Source organism: Vombatus ursinus, unplaced genomic scaffold (assembly GCF_900497805.2).
Source record: "Vombatus ursinus unplaced genomic scaffold, bare-nosed wombat genome assembly UNPS02014798.1, whole genome shotgun sequence".
Taxonomy (NCBI): domain Eukaryota; kingdom Metazoa; phylum Chordata; class Mammalia; order Diprotodontia; family Vombatidae; genus Vombatus; species Vombatus ursinus.
Genome location: NW_020954576.1, coordinates 80,962,380 through 80,982,630, shown reverse-complemented (window position 1 = coordinate 80,982,630; position 20,251 = coordinate 80,962,380). Strand labels below are relative to the sequence as shown.

At 37.1% G+C, this 20,251-nt stretch overlaps 1 protein-coding gene across 1 annotated transcript in view; it reads left to right on the top strand.

Moving 5' to 3' along the window:
• The window catches only part of LOC114049472 (dynein heavy chain 14, axonemal-like), a 343,809-nt gene that overhangs the window by 131,062 nt on the left and 192,496 nt on the right, over positions 1-20,251 (top strand). Inside the window, exons 35-38 of the mRNA XM_027870712.1 lie at positions 2,042-2,131; positions 9,230-9,364; positions 12,292-12,507; positions 19,247-19,325. Coding sequence (XP_027726513.1) covers positions 2,042-2,131; positions 9,230-9,364; positions 12,292-12,507; positions 19,247-19,325 — 520 coding nt within the window. The remainder of the gene's footprint in view (positions 1-2,041; positions 2,132-9,229; positions 9,365-12,291; positions 12,508-19,246; positions 19,326-20,251) is intronic.

Sequence of the window (20,251 nt, the reverse complement as noted above, 5' to 3'; positions counted from 1 at the left end):
CGAAGAAAAAACCCAACCTATGAACAGATATATGAAAAAAAAATACTTCATCTCATTAATAGAGAAATGTACACATGTTTTCATGTTCCATCTTATATCATCAGATTGGCCAAGATGGCAAAAGAGGAAAATAACAAATGTTGGAGTGACTGTGGAAAAACATGTACACTAGTTCACTGTGGTAGAGTTGTAAAGTGGTCCAACCATTCTAAAAAGCAATTTATAACTAGGCCCTAAAATTCAATAAAATGTGCGTGCCTTTTGACTCAGTCAAAGAGTAAGGGAAAGGACTCACATATACAAAATAATATTTTCAGCAGTTCTTTTGATGGTGACCAAGAACTGGAAACTAAGGAGGTGTCCATCAGTTGGTGAATGGATGAACAAATTATGTCATATGAACAAAATAATGCCATAAGAAAGGAAAAAAGGAAGTTTCAGAGAAACTTGGGAAGACTTATATAAACTGAGGCAGAGTGAAATGAACAGACCTAGGAGAACAATTTATACAATAAGAACATTGTAAAGACTAAGAACTTTGAAATATTTAAGAATTCTTGATCTATTCAATGACCAACCATGTTTCCCAAAAACCTATGTAGAAGCACACTACCCCCTTCTTGATAGAGAAGTGGTAGACTTAGGGTGCAGAATAAGGCATATATTTTTGACCATGGCCAAAATATTTTGTTTGACTATTCATATTTGTTACAAGAATTTGATTTTTTTCCCCCAGTTGATAATAAAGGTAAGGAAGAGGAAGTGAGTGGCAAGGAGAGAAACTAAATGTTTGTTAATTAAATATAAAATAAAAGTTAAAAAAAAACAAGCTTGTGCTTTGGGATTCCCTTTTGAACCCTTCCCTTCTCTCTCAAGGGTGCCTCTGTCAAGGGCATCAGATTCACACTGAGACCACCAATGTCAGAAATCACAGAGGATTTATTATTCTTTGTATCCTCTAGCACGGTGTCTCCAAAGAGAAAGCACTTCATGAATAAACATTCATGAAAAAATAAGCATTCACAAACTGAATCAAATACAAAAGCTGTGAATCAGAAGTTCTGACTCTGCCACTGGCTTTGCCACCTTAGGAAAGTCATTTAATTTCTTTTTGCCTTAGTGTTCTCATCCAGAATATCCATTCTCATCCAGGTATAAAGGAAAGATGCTGGTGTTACAGTCGAGAGACTAGTATCTGAATCCCCCAGATCTAACACTTAGAGCACCGCATTTGGAGTCAAAGGAACTCAGTTCAAATCCTGACTCTTCTTCATTGCTTATGTGACTTTGGGCAAGTCTCTTAACCTCCTAGACTTCAGTTTCCTCATGTGTAAAATGAGGGAATTAGACCAGATGATCTCCAGAGACTCCCTTTCCTTGTAAAATATTTGTGGCGTTTTTTTTTTTAATTAACTATACAATGGCCTCTTATTAAAACATATTCCTTGCACTGTCTGGATTGTTTTAGTGTTTTCCTGTTGAAGCAATATGTTACAAGATTGCAAATCTCTCTTAACAGTAGCTACAACTATATTCATATGCAAAACACAAACTTTTGTAATGTTCCATATTCTTCTCATGAAGAAGAATATAAGCTCCTTGTGGTCAGGAGCCATTTTTCATTCTGCCTTTTTATTTCCAGTGCAAAACCTTGCTTATAGTAAGTGCTTAATAAATATTTATAGAATTTTTGAAAAGTATCCAGTGGTATTTTTTTAAGAAGTTTTTTTTTTTGTTTTGTTTTTTAGGTAATTGGGGTTAAGTGACTTGCCCAGGGTCACACAGCTAGTAAGCGACAAGTGTTTGGTCTGAGGCCAGATTTGAACTCATGTCCTCCTGACTTCAGGGCCTGTGTTCTATCCACTGCTCCATCTAGCTGCCCCTCCAGTGGTATTTTTTAACAGTGGATGGTTAAAGATAACTTAAAGTCTAGTAACTGGTAATTAAGAGAGATTTTTGAGGATATTCAGATAAGAACCTAAGATAATATTGCAGTTTTTAAAAAAAAATCTATTTATTGTGGTTTTCTCTTTTCCTCTAGAAAGCAATAGACATGGCAACCCAACAACTGGGCTTACAGCCTTGGCCATCTCAGAAAAAGAAGGTTATAGAGTTTTATAATCAAGTCCAGGTAAATGTAGAATTATATTTTAGCAATCCGTTGTCTTAGATTCTAAAAGCTATATCAGTTTTTAAAAAAAAGGCTGATAGGTAAAATGCTAGTTCAAACTTAAGTGATTGATTGATAACTCCTTCACAAGGAACATAGGTATCTCAAGAAAGAGAGAGCAAAATCTAACACAGCTGCTTTTCCAGAAGTATTGTCTCTGTCCAAAGGCTTGTTGCTAAAAAAAAAAAAAAAAAATCACCACCTCACCCCACCACTATTTCAAGTGGGTTCATTGTGCTGAAGTTTTAGTCACTGGAGGATCCTGAGGTTAATTTATTGAGGGGCAGTTTTCCTACCTTTTTTGATGATAGCATTGTACAATCTTGCTTAGCTGAATTTAATTAATATTCACATATTTCCACTATGCCTTACATATACAAAACCAGGCAGAAATTGATATGCAAGCAGAAATCCAACTTTCTAATTAAATCTACTTGCTTTATTTTTTCCTTGTTATTAATTTCCACATATGTCCTTGTATTTTCTGGTTGCTAAGCTTTCTGTCCCCATTGTGGGAAAGTAGAGCGAAGCTTTAATTATTTAGCAAATACACGATTCACGCACGCATTGCAAGAATAGGAGAGTAAAGACAACTTAGTGCGCAAGCAAATTTGCCAACTTTGTTTTTCCCTTGTCACTGATCTCCAGAGTTTTCTCTGTTCTTCTGTGAATATTCTGTCCTCTGTCTGGTCCAGAGTTCAGTAGAGAGATCAAAATTAAAGATTAAAATTTCATAAAAATCACAGAATCTCAGATTTTTGAGAGTTGAAAGGAGCCTCAGTGGTTATCCAATGCAGCTCATATGATGAAAAGAATCCAGTGTTAACATAACTGTCAATTATCATCTAATTTCTGCTCAAAGGCCTCCAAAGCAGGAGAATGGATCACCTCTCAAGTCAGTCTATTGTACTTTGGAATAATTCTGTTAGGAGGTGGGGCTTTTTTTTTTGTTTGTTTGTTTGTTTTGTTTTGTTTGTTTGTTTTTTTCCTGACAGCAATCCTAAATCGTTTTCTTTGCTGTTTCCACTAATTGTTTCTGGTTCTGATTTCTGGGGTTAGACAGAACAGGACTCCTCTGTCCTTCTCAAGACAATCCTTAAAATACCTAAAGATGTCCATTATGTCCCCCCGAATCCCCTTTTCTCCAGACTAAGCATGTATGGTTCCTTCAACTGATCCTTATGTGTTTCGATTCACCATCCTGGTCACTAATCTCTGGACACTCTTTTTATTAATACTGTTCTTATGCCACAGTGCCCAGAACTGAATACAGTATTCCAGATGAGGTTTGATGAGGGCAGAGTAAAGTGAAACTATCACTTCCCTATTTCTAGAAACTGTACCCCTTTTAATGCAATCTAAGTTCACATTAACTATTTCAGCTGCCATTGACTCATGTTGGGATTGGTGTCCAATAAAATCTTCAAATCTTCTTCAGAACAATTGATGTCTATCCCCAATGCCTCAGCCTTACACTTATGAATGATTTTTGATACCCCAGCCAGTACAGGACTTGACATTGTCCTTACTGCATTTCCTCTTACTAGGTTCAGCCCACTGTTCTAGCCTTTCATTATCATTTTGGATCCTGACTGTCATCCAGAATATTAGCAATCCTTCCCAACTCTATGTCATCTCCAAATCTGATGAGCATTACCTCTCTGATTCTATTCAAGTCATTAAACAGAACAAGACCAAGCATGGTTCCCTAGGGTACTCCACCAGAGCCCTTCCACACTGATGCTGAACTGTTAACAACTACTCTTTGAGTTAGGCCATCCAGCCAATTTTGAATCCATCTAATTATATTGTCATCTGATTCATATCTCTCCACCTTCTCCACAAGAATAGCATGAGATAGTTCATCAAAAGATTAGCTAAAACTGAGCTCCCCTTCCTTTTGGTGCCACCTAAGTTTTGACTGGGCAGCTAGGTGGTGCAGTGGATAGAGTTCTAGGCCTGGAGTCAGGAAGACTCATCCTCCTGAGTTCAAATCCAGCCTCAGACATTTACTAGCTGCGTGATCCTGGGCATATGACTTAACACTGTTTGCCTCAGTTCCTCATTTGTAAAATGCGCTAGAGAAGGAAATGGCAAACCACTCTAGTATCTCTGCCAAGAAAGTCCCAAATGGGGTCTTGGAGAATCAGATACAACTAAAAAATGACTTAACAACAACAAGAATTTTGGCTGTCCTTTTTACCTCCAGTCTCTCCCTTTAATACCTTCAGAACACTGCAACCAGATGTCCTAAATACTGATATTATCATATAGTTCTTAATCAATCAATATACAAATATTTATTAATAACCTTAATGATTATAATATTCCTATGGATGTATGTATCCATATGTATATGGATATAAAGATGGTGAGAGTGTAAAGAATATTACAAGAAGTAGAGGAAAATGACTAGTGTTAAGAGTGCAGGCATCAAATATAGACTATTTAAAAAATCTTAGCGCTAAATAAGAGAAAAGAGATAGGGAGATAGATCATGGATGAAGAGGATATTTGTTTGGGTTTTGTTTTGTTTTGTTAGGACTGAAGAGACCTAAGCATGTTTGTATGGAGATAGGAAGGGACCAGTGAGGAGAGAGAGAGAGACAGAGATTGAATATTCACAATAGAGAAGGAACAAGGTCCTGGAGGAGGATTGAAGAAGAGGGATCATGTGTACCTACCTTGGGATTAGGCTTATTGAAAAATAGGGATCCTTCTTCATTGATGACCAGAAAAAAAGGGAAGAATAAGTCCTTATGCTGAGAAATGTTAAGAATGGAGGTGGTGAGCTGAGGAAACTGGGGTAGGAGGTTATCACCTGTTATAATAAGGTGCCATTAGAGACTTGAAGAGAAAAGAAAAAGTTTTTCAAAAGTTACTGTAGAGAAGGAAGAGAAGGAATTCATGAGTATAGAGGTTGTATAACAGTCACAAGGCCTCATTTGAGCAAAGATATGAGGCTGGGAAAATCTAGTGGATGTTTGAGGGAAAGTGAGTCATCTGATTTTGCTATAACATCAATAACTTAGAAGAAAGACTGGAAGAGGAGAGAGGAGCCAAATGGTATCGGGTCTTAAATGTTAGGAGTTTGATCTTTAAATGTCGTCACCTATAAATTAAAGGGCTGGATTAGAGGGCTTCTAAGTTCACTTCCAGCTCTAAGGTTTGGTGTCCCTATGTCCTATGACTGATTGCTAAACATATATATTCTTTATTCCTGATTTCTTACATATAATACAGTCTTCTATTCACAGCTGTCAACAGGATATTTCTATTTAAATATGTCATCACCATGTCAAAACCAACTTATCTAAAACAAATCATCTCTACTACTATCCCAAATTCTAGTTTTCCCATTACTTTATTTTTTTAAAAGAAACTTCAATTTATTGTGAATCTAAATCATCAGTCATTAACACAAACAATTTCAGTATACAAAGAAGAACCATTCCCCAATAAATAACTGGTCAAAAAAATGAATCAGCAGTTCTCAAATGAAAAAAAACATTATTTTTGTAGTACCACCTTCCTTCCAGTCTCACAGCCAAGATATCTTAGAGACACTGACTCTTCCTTTTCCTCTACCCCCTTCCATCTAATCCTTCACTAAATCCTCAACTCCTTCTCTTTTGCCCACAAACCCACAAATCCCTTCAGGCACCATCAAATTTCTCCCCTTCCTCTCATTCACTTCTCATATAAATGTTTCCTCTCTGCTACCTGTATTTCCTTTGTGGTTTAGTCATTTTTCAGTTGTGTCAGATTCTTCATGACCCCATTTGGGGTTTTCTTGGCAAAGATACTGGAGTGGTTTGCCCTTTCTTTCTCCAACTCATTTTACAGATGAAGAAACTGAGGCAAACAGGGTTAAGTGACTTGCCCAGGGTCCCACAGCTAGTTAGTGTCAAGTTCCTCTTCCTGCTTCAGAGCCAGCACTATATCCTCTGTGCCACCTAGCTTCCCCATCTACTTAAGCCTTCTGTGCCTACAGCTTCTCCTTTCACCACTCTGCAGAAATGTTCATTCTCAGAGGTCCTCTCATTATCTCCCAATCATTCAATCCAGTGACCATTTCTGAGTCCTCATTCACTATGAGCTCTGCAGCATTTTATTGCTTACTACCAAATCCCTCTTGAAAATCTTCACCGCTGTCCTTTCCATCACGTTATCCTGCTTATCCTCATCTCTTAGTTACTACTTCCTATACTTCATGCTCCTTTTCCTTCTTTACTCTCAATTCCTCTTCTTCCTACTGCCCCCTAAATACACCTCTAGTTTTTACTTTTTTATTCCATTTAGAAACTTCAGTCATACTTCCTGATACTACGTGCCTCTCAATCAATCTACAAATATCTATTAATTTTTAAAATATTTAATCTAATAATTAAAATTAAAATTATTAAACTTAACATTTTTTTAATTGACATAGGAGATAAAAACCAATTGGAATTGCAAATTATGGTCTATCTGGTAAGAAACCACTTGCCGTGCTTAGATGGTCTTTCTTTTTTGGGGTCTATCACACTGCCTTTGTTGTTTATAAAGGAGGCCAAAATGTAGCACACATTGTTCTAGGCAGTGAGTTTTCAAAGAAAGAAATGAAACAAACCCTGTGCTCAAGGAGTTTTATGTTGTCTTCAGTTTAAGGACCTCCAAAGGCACCTTCTACTTTAAATAGGCACCTTTACCTTAGACTAGCGTCTAGTCCCTGCTATTTTCCACACACTATGCACGTTTCCAAATTTTTGCTTCATCCCTTCCCTCAACCCAGAACACCTTCTATTCATCTTTTTAAATGCTAAGCACTATTTGCTCTGATGAAAACTTTTCCAAGTAACTCAGTCCATACACTATGTTCTTCTCTTTGTTGAAGCCCTATCGTACATATAGTTAAGTATCTGGGCAGTTTAGCATCTTATTGTTTCTCTTGTTTTATGCAGTTTCATTTTATCTCCCTAGCTAACGTTATCCTTTAAGGAAAGAGATGTGGCTTATACTTTGTTTAGATCCCACAGAATGCCTGCTAAACATGTTGAAGATGCTTAATAAGCCACTGTTGATTTACATGAAACTTTCACAAGACATCTACAACCTCGTGTTGTCCCACTGGTAACTCAGCTTAGTCCCAGGGACAGGATTGTTCATAACTTAACTCTACCACCCAGAGGCCGTATTAGTCTTCTTATATGTAAGTACCTTCCTTATGGTGCATGCAGGCATTATCTCATCCAGCCCTTGCCAGTATCATCCTTTTGCTCACTCCAGAAAAAGTCCACAGCCCAGAGATCCTGACCACAAAGGGACTTCTCTTGTCATGTAAAAGTACTAAGCATTAATTAAAGTTCTTATAGTACATTTTTGTAGAGTTCTTCTCCCTCTGAATTCCAGCTTCTCATCTTTTAGCAGTGGCTACAATTCTTCATTTTTTTCTTCCTCTTTTCCCTAGTCTTTTATGATCTGTAGGATGCTGTCACGTCTTCTATTAAGCACGGGTTGGAAGGGAATGGAAATTTTCTTTAAGTCATCAGATATATTATCAGATTTTATGTCCTTATACTTGAATCAGTTTTTGCTCAATCCTGCTTTATTCAGCATGTTGAACAGGGTTACGGGAATCAAAAGAGTTGAAATGGGTATTGCTGGGTAAGGTGTGCTTGTGCTGGCTTTACAACTTCTTAACTACCATATAAAACTTGGGTTATGGATATATTTGCCCAGTTCAGTTCTGTGATTGAAAATGCCTTGAAAGAAAACCATTCAACAATGTCAAAGATAAGAATATGTGCATCATCTCGTAGTAAGAACATGTCTGGAAAGAGATGGACACTATAGTATCCTGAGAGCTTTTTTATTTTGTTTTGTTTGGTTGGTTGCTTGGTTTTGAGGTTTTTGTTTGGTTTGGTTTTGTTTTTGTTTTTTGTTTTTTTGATAATCCATATTCAAGCCATACCTCCTTTCTTGGCCCCTTCCTCACCCTCCTCCCCTTGACACTTAGCCTCCTATCCCTGAGCTCTAATTTATAGGCTTTCTCCTTTTCCTAAATAATCCTGGTTCTACCATACCTGCTTTCCTTTCATTCCCAAGTCATACCAATAACTCTAGCTCTCATATGTGTGTGTTTGTGTGTGTGTGTGTGTGTGTGTGTGTGTGTGTAATTTCCTATTAGAATATAAACAAGTGTTATGGTGGAATAAAAATACCAAGTCGTTACATCCAGACAACTATTTATTTAGCTTTGCTGTTTCAGAAACAAATAGGGCCCCAAGACTCTCGGTTTTTCACTCCACCAAACGGTTTATTAATTGTGTAGGAACCAGTTTGGAGGGAGTAAAAAACAGGAGGTAGGGATTGAGACACCTGGTTTCCACCTGGGGGCGATCAAGAGAAACTGAGGTGAGAGGGAGAAGGGTAGTTATGTGACATTCCTTAAGTCAGAAGATAGTTGGGAAAGGGAGTAATCTTGTAACTTCTCCAGAATCAGGTGACTTACATGAAATTGAGAATTAACTTCACAAAATCGTAGATAAAGGGCAAAATGGAGTTACTTTTGCTATTTTTTAATGCTGCTTGCTTGTATTTGTTTTGCCAATACTTAGCACAGCGCCTGGTACAAAGACTTAATCCTTGTTAATGGCTTAATAAGTGATTTTTCATTTCATTTCACGTGAAACTTGTCTTATTTATATTTTAATCTTCTCTAGAGTTCATCATAGTGCGTTGTACATAGCGTGCTTGAATAAATGTTTGTGGTATGACTAATTCTGGAAACAGTCATAGAATCAGGAACTTAAATAGGAATCTATTCCTTTCCATAGTTAATCACTTTTTGACCATTTTTCCCAATGATTTAGAATTTTATTGAGACTGTGATTACATATATATTTTCCCAAGGTGTTATTTAAATGCTTTACTTGAAGAAACTCGTCTGCTCAGAAAGTACTTGGTTTTAATCATTAGCATTTACATTGAGAAAATATTTATTATGTTGAAGGGATATAAGTAAAATGGGACTTTCACATTTTAGGAAGGCGCTAATCTTTGCAATTTGATTTTTAGGCTTGTATTGGTGTGATGTTAGTAGGCCCCACAGGAGGAGGGAAGACTACAATAAGAAAAATTTTAGAAAAAGCTTTAATTGTTTTACCAACTTTAAGCACATCTAGACCTGCAAAACAGGAAGGGACTCCACAGGTAAGAGTACCAATACATGAAATATTTAATAGGATTCCCTTAAGAGTTTAGCATGCACAACTTCCTTAATTCATATCCAATCAGATGCCCCCCCCAATTATCCTGAGTGATGTGCATATATTTTGTATCATATAACCAATGTTTCAACTCAAAGCTCCTTAGCTTCACCTCTATTTGGTTATGTCAGACATCTCATTTCTCTTTCTTCCTCTTCGCCTATCAAAATTCAGTTAGACTTTAGGCAACATCTCCTCTCCTCTCTTCAAAGCACAGCTGCTACTCATAACTAACTGAACGTTTTTTTCTGTTTGCCTGTTCTGTATCTGTAAAACCAAGGTGTTGTGATAGATGGTTGTGGAGATCCCTTGCAGTTCTAAAATTCTCCAATTCATTGATTCTGTCTGGTCTCTTGGAGAAGTGAAACCAAGTCAAGAAGCATTTGTTAGTTCCAGGCATTGTGCTAAGTACTAATATAGGAAAAAATTAAATCCCTGCCCTCAAGGAGCATACATTTTGAAGAGGGAAAATAACGCATGAAAGAAAACTGTAAAGGGACATAAGGTGGAAGGCATGGTGGCAAAGGCCAGAGAAAGAAGGGTAGTTGGTCTGAGCTCTTTTTAAAAATGGAGGTTCTGGGAAGAACTTACCAGTAGAAGGTGGCATGAATCAGCTGGTCATGGTAGGGAAGTGGTGAGACATAAGGGCCAGCCTAGATGCCTTCTCTCTTTCTGTCAGTATTCATTCCTGGCTTCATAGTGTCCCCAACCTTCCATGTAAGCCATGATCAAAAACAAGGCTCTACTCACAAGTGTTAACCATGGCTCATTCTGGGCTGATCTATTGGAAGTCTTCATAGGTACTAACTCCCTGAAACAGATGAGAAGTGAGAAGAAAAGGGCTTATCAAGCAGATGAGGAAGATGGAGAAAGAACCACAACCCTCAGTAGCCCTTTCATCCTGCCCTATAACTCCATGCTTACCACTTTGGGACAATGGGGTAGATGGGCGCCATAGCACTCTGTACTTCATGTCCCCATTTTCCATAGGAAGAAGCTTCCAATTTGTTGTATTGGACATCTGTCTATAAGGTAGATTAAGTAGTTTTTTGTTATACCTCTTTCCCATATCCTTTCCTGCCTCTCAGACATACAAAAGAAATATTTTAGGCAAGGAAAATATTTTTAGCACCCTATTAAAAAGATAAAAAGGTTGAGATGCATGAATGCCCCTACCTTATAGGAATACAGGAATATGACCTTTGTCAAGTCTCAGGCTAACTCTTTAGCCACTGCCCAGTACTTCCCACAAGGAAAATCCAAGTAATCCAATGCATCGGTGAATTATTGGCATTGAATTTGTAAGTACAATTGTTTATCAGTTGTGTGTGTATGTGTGTACATTTACATCAAGCTATAATTTTTTAGTATGTGTTTTAATAAAGTTGTTAATTCTGTATAATATTTTGTCATTAAGCATTATTTTTAATGAATTAGCATGATCACATTTTGGTTGCAGGTTCCCATGCCTCAGTTTTCCATAATAGACTCATGGTTCAGTTTCCCAATTTCAGGTTATATAGCATTTTCTCAAGCATGTATTCACCGTGTAGCTTGGCTTTCCTCTGAACTTAAATAATGTTCTTTTTGATTTTTTAATATCATCTTTTTAATCTGTTTATAATGTTGTTTATCTTATATTCAACCTCCCACAGGACAGAAATTGTTAGTTAATTCATTTTAGAAGTTGTTGGGTTTTTTTTCCCAAGACTTTATGAATAATTGGCTTCTAGACAGATGATGTCAAAAGGAAACTCAGTATGTGAGAAGGAAGTTTCCTTTATCTAAGTTGACAGTAAACAAGTAAACAAGATTCAGTTTTATTTAAGCATTGGAGAAGAATGACAATTTGGTAATAAAATTGAAGGAAGCTTTTGGGGTTTGAATAAGAGGTTTCAATGAGCACGATAAAATTGGGTCAAGGATGCATGTTTGAGTTTGTGAGGTAGTCCAGTGTAGTGGAGGAAGTGTTATTAGGAGTCAAGAGAGATCTGGGTTCAAATCCTGCTTCTGACACTATCTGATATATCCTAAGCAAGTCACTTACCTCTCTGAACCTCAGTTTTCTCATCTGTAAAATGGAAATAAAACTTTTGTAATACCTAGCATGCAGGGTCATTGTAAGGATCAAAGGTCAAAAGATATAAATCTTTTTTTTTTAATAAACAAAAGTAATGATGTAGGGTTCTTGGTCTCACAGTATTATACAGGGTGTCTGCAAGTTGTTAGGTTGGAGAAAATGACTTCAAAATACCATTATGTCAGGTGGGTTTACTTGTTCCGTTTCAAAAATATTGCAATCTCTTCAACTTCAAGTGATGAAAATACAGTAGAGAAACATGGAGATTACTGAAAATAGAGGTGAGAAGGATGTGTGGTACAGCAGGGTTAATGTCAGTGTTATATAGTTGATATGCCACTAGGAAAGTCCTTGTGGAAAAGAAGACAAGATATTTTTAGGAGGATTATTTTAGGACACTTATTGTCTTTGGTTCATAATTCAGGGGCTCCTTGGATAATATTTATACAGACAAATTGTATTAGAAAAGAATATATTATGTGTGTTTTTTTCTGTTCATGGTTTTGTTCTTTTTTTTGTGGAAGATTATTTAGGGAATTTCCAAAATGTTCTTATATTGTATACTCTAATTAGTTTTAGTAAGCATGTGGTTTTTAATTTATCTTCCAGCTGTACTAGTGGTATCCTCTAGGGTCTACTCTTTATGAAGAATTGTGTTTTGAACTTAGGCCCAAAGTCTATACTGTCCATTTTGCCAACAAATGTTAATTGCAATAGAAATAAACAAATTATAACTTCTTCTATGTCTATGTATTCATTGATTTTCTAAAACAAATATTGGTTTGTTATAGGTCACAGGAAAAAGAGGGAAAATAGAGATTTTCACTTTAAATCCAAAGTGCATTACTCTTGGTGAACTCTATGGCCAAATGGATCTGAACAGTATGGAATGGTCTGATGGATTATTGTCATCATCAGTGAGAAAATTTGTACATTATGGCACTAAAAAGAAAACAAAGAAGGATATAGAGACTGAAGCAAATTTACACATTTCAGATTTCTCTGGTGTAAGTGCAGTATAATTTTTATACTAATGCCTGGACTTAATTTGATTGATATAAATAACTTATTTGAAGCTTATATGATGAGGACCTATTCAATTCAATTCAATAAAAATGTATCAAGTTCCATCTACATTCAAGGTGCTAGGGATACAAAAATAGTTGTGACACAGAACATAGTCTTAATCTACTATAAGGAAATGATATGTATGCCAAAAAAAACACACAGTAATAAAAGGGACAGTATGATAAATGTGGGGCAGCTAGGTGACACAATAGAGTACTAGGCCTGGAGCCAGGAAGATTCATCTCCCTGAGTTCAAATCTGGCCTCAGACACTTAACTACCTGTATGACACTGAGCAAGTCACTTAACTCTGTTTGCCTCAGTTTCTTCATCTGGAAAATGAGCTGGAGAAGCAAATAGCAAGCCACTCCAGCATCTCTGTCAAGAAAACACCAAATGGAGTCATGAAGAGTCAGACAGGACTGAAAAATGACTGAACAAAAGAAAAAAAAAACGTGATAAATGTAAAGAAGCTAGGCACAAAGTAATGAGAAATTTGGAAAAAAAAGGGAGGAATCATTTTCATCTGGAGGAGGTGAAGTTGAGGAAGGCTTCACAGAAAACACCTCAAGAACTGAACTTTGAAAGAATGGATTTCAGAAGATGGAGATTGCTGAGGCAGGCAGGCTGCAGTTAAATAGAGGACATTCTAAGCATCAGGGACAGTGTGAGCAAACACAGAGATAAAAACAATTTTGAATAAGAATGAGAAAGAAAGAGAAATTCACTTTTGCTGGAGTTTAGAATATGTAAAATAGAATCCTGTTACATAAAGCTAGAGAGATAGGATGGAGACAAGATCCTGAATGTCAGATTCAGACATTTATACTTTATTTAAGAGACAATGGGTAGGCGCAGTTAGGTGGCATAGTGGATAGAGCACCAGCCCTGGATTCAGGAGGACCTGAATTCAGATCCAACCTCAGACACCTAACACTTACTAGCTGTGTGACCCTGGGCAAGTCACTTAACCCCATTGCCTAGTCAAAAAAATAAAATAAAACAAAACAAAATAAAATAAAATAAAATAAATTTTAAAAAGTCGAAGAGACAATGGGGAGCCATGAAAAGCTTTTGAGTGGAGGAGTAACATGAAATCACGATCAGAGCAGTGAGATTGGAAGATTATTCAGGCCAGGGTATGAAGGGCAGATTGAGATCATTTAGGCAGCTTATAGTTGAACAGCCAACATAATTAAGACCTAAACTAGAGTGGTTTCATTGTGAGTAGAAAGGAGAAAAGTGGAGTTAAAAAATATTGCACAATTAGAATTGATGAGACTTGTCAATTGATTGAATGTGGGAATGACAGAAGAGGCAGAATCAGATATGACTAATGGGAGTTTGGCTGACGATAACCATGGAACCAAGTACAGCATCATTTCATATTATTTATTAGCACTGCCCATTTCCACTGACTGTTCCTTAGGCTTGGAATGATCTCCCTTCTCACCTCCAACTCCAAGATTTCCTGGCTTCCTTCAAAATTCAGCAAACCTTCTGGAGGAAACCTTTCCTGGCTTCTCTCCTCTCTTCCCTCTCCCTGTCTGAGATTATCATATATACATACATATATATATATATATATATATGTATGTATGTATGTATGTATATACACATACATACAAACATATATGTACACATGCACATATACATATATATCTTATCTGTACATAGTTATTTGCATATTTTCTCCCCCATTAGACTGAAAACTCCTTGAAGGCAGGGGCTGTACTTTTTTGGTTGTTTTTTTTTTTTTTTTATCCCCAGTACTTAGCACAGTTTCTGGCACATAGTAAGCCCTTAGTAAATGTTTATTGGCTAATCTCCCCTCCTCCCAAAGAAAAAGTTCCATTTTAAAATGCCATTAACACAAAAGAAAAGGAAAATATAATAAAAGAAATTTAATAAAGATGTGCCCATAAAGTCCAGATGCTCACAAAATAAAGTATAATAAGGACAAGTTAAAACACACATAGGAAAAAATGCAGTACAAAAAGCAAAATGGAGGAGCCAAGATGTCAGAGTAAGCTGTAAATTGCTGTAGCTTTCCCATATTCACCTCCAAACAACCATAAAATTATGCCCCAAAACAAATCCTAGAACAGCAAAACCAGCAAAAAGATGGAATGAAACAATAGTTTAGCCCAAGACACTTAGGAGATCAACAAGGAAGGTCTGTGTCACTCAGGTAAAAGGGAGTGCGTTCCAGGACAAGATGCATCCCAGCAAACCAGCAGGAAATCCTGAACCCCAGTGAGGTAGAGCAGGCAAATGCCAACACCAGGAACCCCTACATGCCTTAGCATAGCCAGGGGAACTGGCAGATTCCAACTCCAAGGACTACCACATGCTTCAGCACATCCCAGGGAAAACAGGAATCCTCCAGTGGTTAGACTTCCATGTGCTTCAGGATAGCCCCAGGGAAACACAGAAACACCCACTGGGCCTCAGCACATGCCAGACACCACCACTAGGACCCCAGCTCAGCACCCTGTAAGCTGCCAGATCCCTACAGCCTCCAGCAGTGCCAACCAATCCCCACCCCACCCCCTCAGCATAGCACCAGACACAAGGGTCCCCCAGGGGCCTCAGGGCAACATCAACACAGCACCAAGTAAACAGCCAAGGCCTGCAGCCCCCGGCAGAAGAAGCCTGAGACAGTGCCCCTTCCACCTCGTTTGCAGAGCTCAAATTTAAAAGAAAGGAAAAAGGCCAAAAAAAAAAATGAGCAATAAACAACAACAACAAAAAAAAAATCTTGACCATAGAAAGTTATTATGATGACAGGGAAGACCATGACACAAACTAGAAGAAAACAACAATGTCAAAACATCTATGGGCAAAAACCCAAAGGCAAAAGGGAAGTGGGTCTCAAGCTCAGAAAGAACTCATGGAAAAACTCAAAAAGGGGTTTAAAAATCATATAAGAGAGGTAGAAGAAAAATGGGAAAAGAAATGGGAGTGATATAAGGGAATTATGAAAAAAGAGTCAACAGCTTGGAAAACTGCTTAAAAAGTAGAATTGGCCAAATGGAAAAGGAGATACAAAAATCCACTGAAGAAAACAGCTCCTTAAAGAGTACAACTTTTCAAATGGAAAACAAAGTACAAAAGCTAATTGAGGAAAATAACACCTTAAAAGTTAGAATTGAGCAAGTTGAAGCTCATGACTCTATGAAACATCAAGAATCAATCAAACAAGTTCAAAAGAATGAAGAAATGTAAAATACCTCATGGAGAAAACAACTGACCTGGAAAATAGATCCAGGAAAGACAATATCAGAATCACTGGACTACCTGAAAGCCATAATCCAAAGGAGGACCTAGACAGCATCTTTCAAGAAATTATCAAGGAAAACTGCCCTGATGTACTGGAACCAGAGAGCAAAATAGAAATTGAAAGAATCTACCACTCATCTCAGGAAACAGATCCCAAAATAAAAATTACAAGGAAGATTATAGCCGAATTTTAGAACTATTAGGTCAAGGAAAAAATACAAGTGACCAGAAAGAAACAATTCAAATATTGAGGAGTCACAATCAGGATCACACAGGACTTGGCAGCTGAACATGATATTCTGGAAGACAAAAGAGGTAGGACTACAACCAAGAATCACTTACCCAGCAAAATTAAGCATTATACATCAATGTGGGGAAATGGTCAGCAAAACTATGCTAGTGGGGGACCTCAACCATCACCTCTCAGAACTTGATAAATCCAACCAAAAAATAAACAAGAAAGTAACTAAGGAGATAAATAGAATATTAGAGAAGTCATATATAACAGACCTTTGGCATGATTTAGACATAAAGGGTGACACTATAAACAAATTAGAAGAGCGAGGAATAGTCCACCTGTCAGATCTATGGGTAGAGGAAGAATTGCTGACCAAACAATAGATAGAGAGCATCACAAAATATAAAACAGATAATTTTGATTAAATTAATTAATTAAATTAATTAAATTAAAAGGCTTTTGTACAAACAAAACCAATCCAACCAAGATTAGAAGTCAAGCAGAAAGCTGGGAAACAATCTTTACAGCAAGTTTCTCTGATAAAAGACTCATTTCTCAAATATATAGAGAACTGAGTCAAATTTATGAGAATACAAGCCATTCCCCAATTGATAAATGGTCAAAGGATATGAACAGGCAGTTTTCAGATGAAGAAATCAAAGCTATCTATAGGCATATGACGAAGTGGCCTAAATCACTTTTGATTAGAGAAATGCAAATTAAAACAACTCTGAAGTACCACCTCACTCCTATCAGATTGGCTAATATGACAGAAAAGGAAAATGATAAATACTGGAGAAGTTGTGGGAAAATTGAGACACTAATGCACTGTTGGTGAGGTTGTGAACTGAACCAACTATTCTGGAGAGCAATTTGGCAACCAAACTGTATACCCTTTGATCCAGCAACATCACTACTAGGTCTGTATCCAAAAGAGATCAGAAAAAAAGGGAAAAGGACCTACATGTGCAAAAATATTTATAGCAGCCCTTTTTGTGGTAGCAAAATATTGGAAATTGAGGGGATGCCAATCAATTGGGGAATGGCTGAACAAGCTGTGGTATATGAATATAATAGAATACTATTGTGCAATAAGAAGTGAACAGGCAGGTTTCAGAAAACCTGGGAAGACTTGCATGAACTGATGCCAAATGAAATGAGTATAACCAGGAAAACACTGTACACAGTATCAACAATGTTGTGTGATGATCAACTATGAATGATTTAACTCTTCTCAACAACACACTGATCCAAGACAAGTACAAAGGACTCCCTAAGGAAAATGCTATCTACATCTAGATAAAGAATTAGTGGACTCTGAATGCAAATTGAAGCATATTTTTTTCACTTACTTTATTCTTTCTCATGGTTTTTTTTTTCCTTTTGATCTGTTTCTTTCACACCTGTGACAAATATGGAAATAAGTTTTACATGATAGCACATGAATAAACTATATCAAACTGCCTACCATTTTCAGAAGAGAGGGGAGGGGAGGGAGGAGAAAACTTTTGAATTTAAAATCTTGTCAAAATGAATGCTAAAAATTTTCTTAACATGTAACAGGGGAAAAAATAAAATACTATTAAAAAAAACAGCAAAGAACAAGATGGCTATGTGTGAGAATACACCAAAAAAAAAATCTTTAGATCAGAATGAATAATGAACTTGACTTGAGGCAAGAAATATACTTCTTCCCTTTATAGCCTTGAGTTAGGCACTATAATCCCCCCTGGGCCTTAGTTTCCCCCTAACATGTATAACATGAGGGGACTGTACCAGGTGGCCTCTAAGATCCCTTCAACCTCCAAATGCACATAGATAAAAGGACAAATGTGATGTGGTAGGATTTATACATATGAGATATGAGTATGTTAGATAATGAAGTAATGCTTCCATTGTATTCAACGTTGTCAGACCTATAATAATATCAGCAATATCGGCTTACTCAAAGGGAATTGAAATATTGTCTACTCCTGCCATATTGTTCTCTTAAACCACATCTTTACCTTAAACCCAGCGCCAGAGCTCAAGTCATGTTTTTTTCTGCCTAGCTTCCTGAACTTGGTATTTTGTAGATTTCTAGCATTGGCTTTTGGGTTGTCATTGTTGCATGGAAATAGTATACTTAATATCAAGGCTTATCATTAATGACTCTCTGCTTGACATTGTCTTTTGTTTGTAGGTGTTGTTCACGCACTGGCTTATCATTTTGTCACACATTTTGTCACCTTCCTCTGAATGAATAGGAACTACTTTGAATGAGATTCTAACGTGATCCCCACTCTGACAGCATCGATATAAAAGGACAGAGAAGAAGGGGAGCCAGCAAAGGAGAGAGAGATGTGGTTAGAGAGAAAACACTAGGAGAGTGTGGTTTCATAAGCCAAGTCATGAGAGAATATTAAGGTGCATGATGGTTGAGGAAAAGCTGTAGGATTTCATAATCTGACGATCTTTGGAGAGAGCAGCTTCAGTATAAAAAGTAGTAGGAGCAGAAGCCAGATTACAAATTACTAAAGGAGAGGCAGGAATAAAGTAGAGATTTCAGCTGGCCAAGGGGACCAGAGTTCTTTGGGGACAATTGGCAATTAAGTTTGGGGACCTACGTGGCACTCTGAACTCTAAACTAAAAGTTTATCTAATCTTTCATGCAACTTGGGATTGTCACAGATGTTTTGTTGAGTTTCTTCAAGAAATATTTTCATCAGTATTATATTTGAATCCAACTTGATATCAAGGGACAAGACAAGATGACTGCCAGTGAGGTCCTGTGATATAGCTAATATGTGATATGTGGACCAGATGTGTGATTTCATTGATAGAGGAAATTCCCAGTGAAGAAACTCCTTCTACCCTCTACTAATGTAGAGTATCTGCTCTGAAACATGGTCTTAGACAGTTGCATGGTGAATTGAGGGGTTAAGTGATTTGCCAACACAGCCAATATATGTCAGAAGCAAGACTTAAACCTAAGACTCACTGACTCCAAGTCCAGTTCTCAATCTACCACCTGCCACATATGACTCTATCAATTAACTAAGTTTTTACTTCTCAAATATAAAAAGGAGGCAGTTGGCTTATGTTCAATCTTATCCTACATTTCAGTCAATCATGATTTGTCAAATAACATTGTAAATATTAATTTTTAACATATTTCAGATTTTCATGCTTGATCCTAATAAAAGAGAAGAGTTTACTCAAGATGAAGATGAGGATGAGGATGAAACAGAGAAAGATGGTCAATCTCCAGAACACACTCAATGTAAGTGATCTCACTAAACTGAGAAGATAATATAAAACATACACATCAAACAAATAGAAACTTTGATTATCTCTATTTGTAATTGAAAGGATTACGGACTGCGCAGTGCTTTCACTTTAGGTTCCGATCTCAAGATACAATGACATGCACTCAGTATAAACTTAACAAATTATCACATTTATTTTACAATGATTAATAATGATTAAGGCAACACACAAATAAAGATGAGAATAACATTCAATACAATAATAATCAAAATCAAAAAAAGGGAGAATAAGAAAAGAAAGGATACACACTCACTGACCAGGCAAGCTCAGATACCTACAGGACCAGGGAGACTGGAGACGGTCAAGAGGTCTGATCAGGGAGGCAAAGGAGCGGTGTCCCACTCCTCAATAGAGGCCATGCGGATGGTCCACCTCTGACAACAACAGAGACTTGGCGTCCTTATCTCTGACATCAATCAAAGTACTACAAAAAAATCCCCTTTCAAATGACCCTTTTATATCTATGTAAACCAGTGAGAAACAATCTTAGTGTTTTGTTTTGTGTTCGTATCCTTGGTGAGCTCAGGTCCAGGACACGCACACATTTCAACAAAGGTTGGAGCTTCATCAGAGCCCCAAATACCTGTTTGTTGTGTAGTCTCCAAGGAGTGATCGGGTCCTTGGACAGATATACATTCTTCTCAAGAAAAATGTTTCTTGAGATAATTGTTTTCCCAGGTAACATAGTTTGTTTGTTATTTAATGTTCCGTCTCCTTGGTACCCTCGACCATGCATGTTAACTCTAATTTACATTCTTTATGTCAGGTCATGAGGTGGTTACATGAGAGGCTGGGGAAGAGCTCCTCAGTTTCCCTCACACTGTTATATAACATTTTTCCATTGTTGTTCTTTTA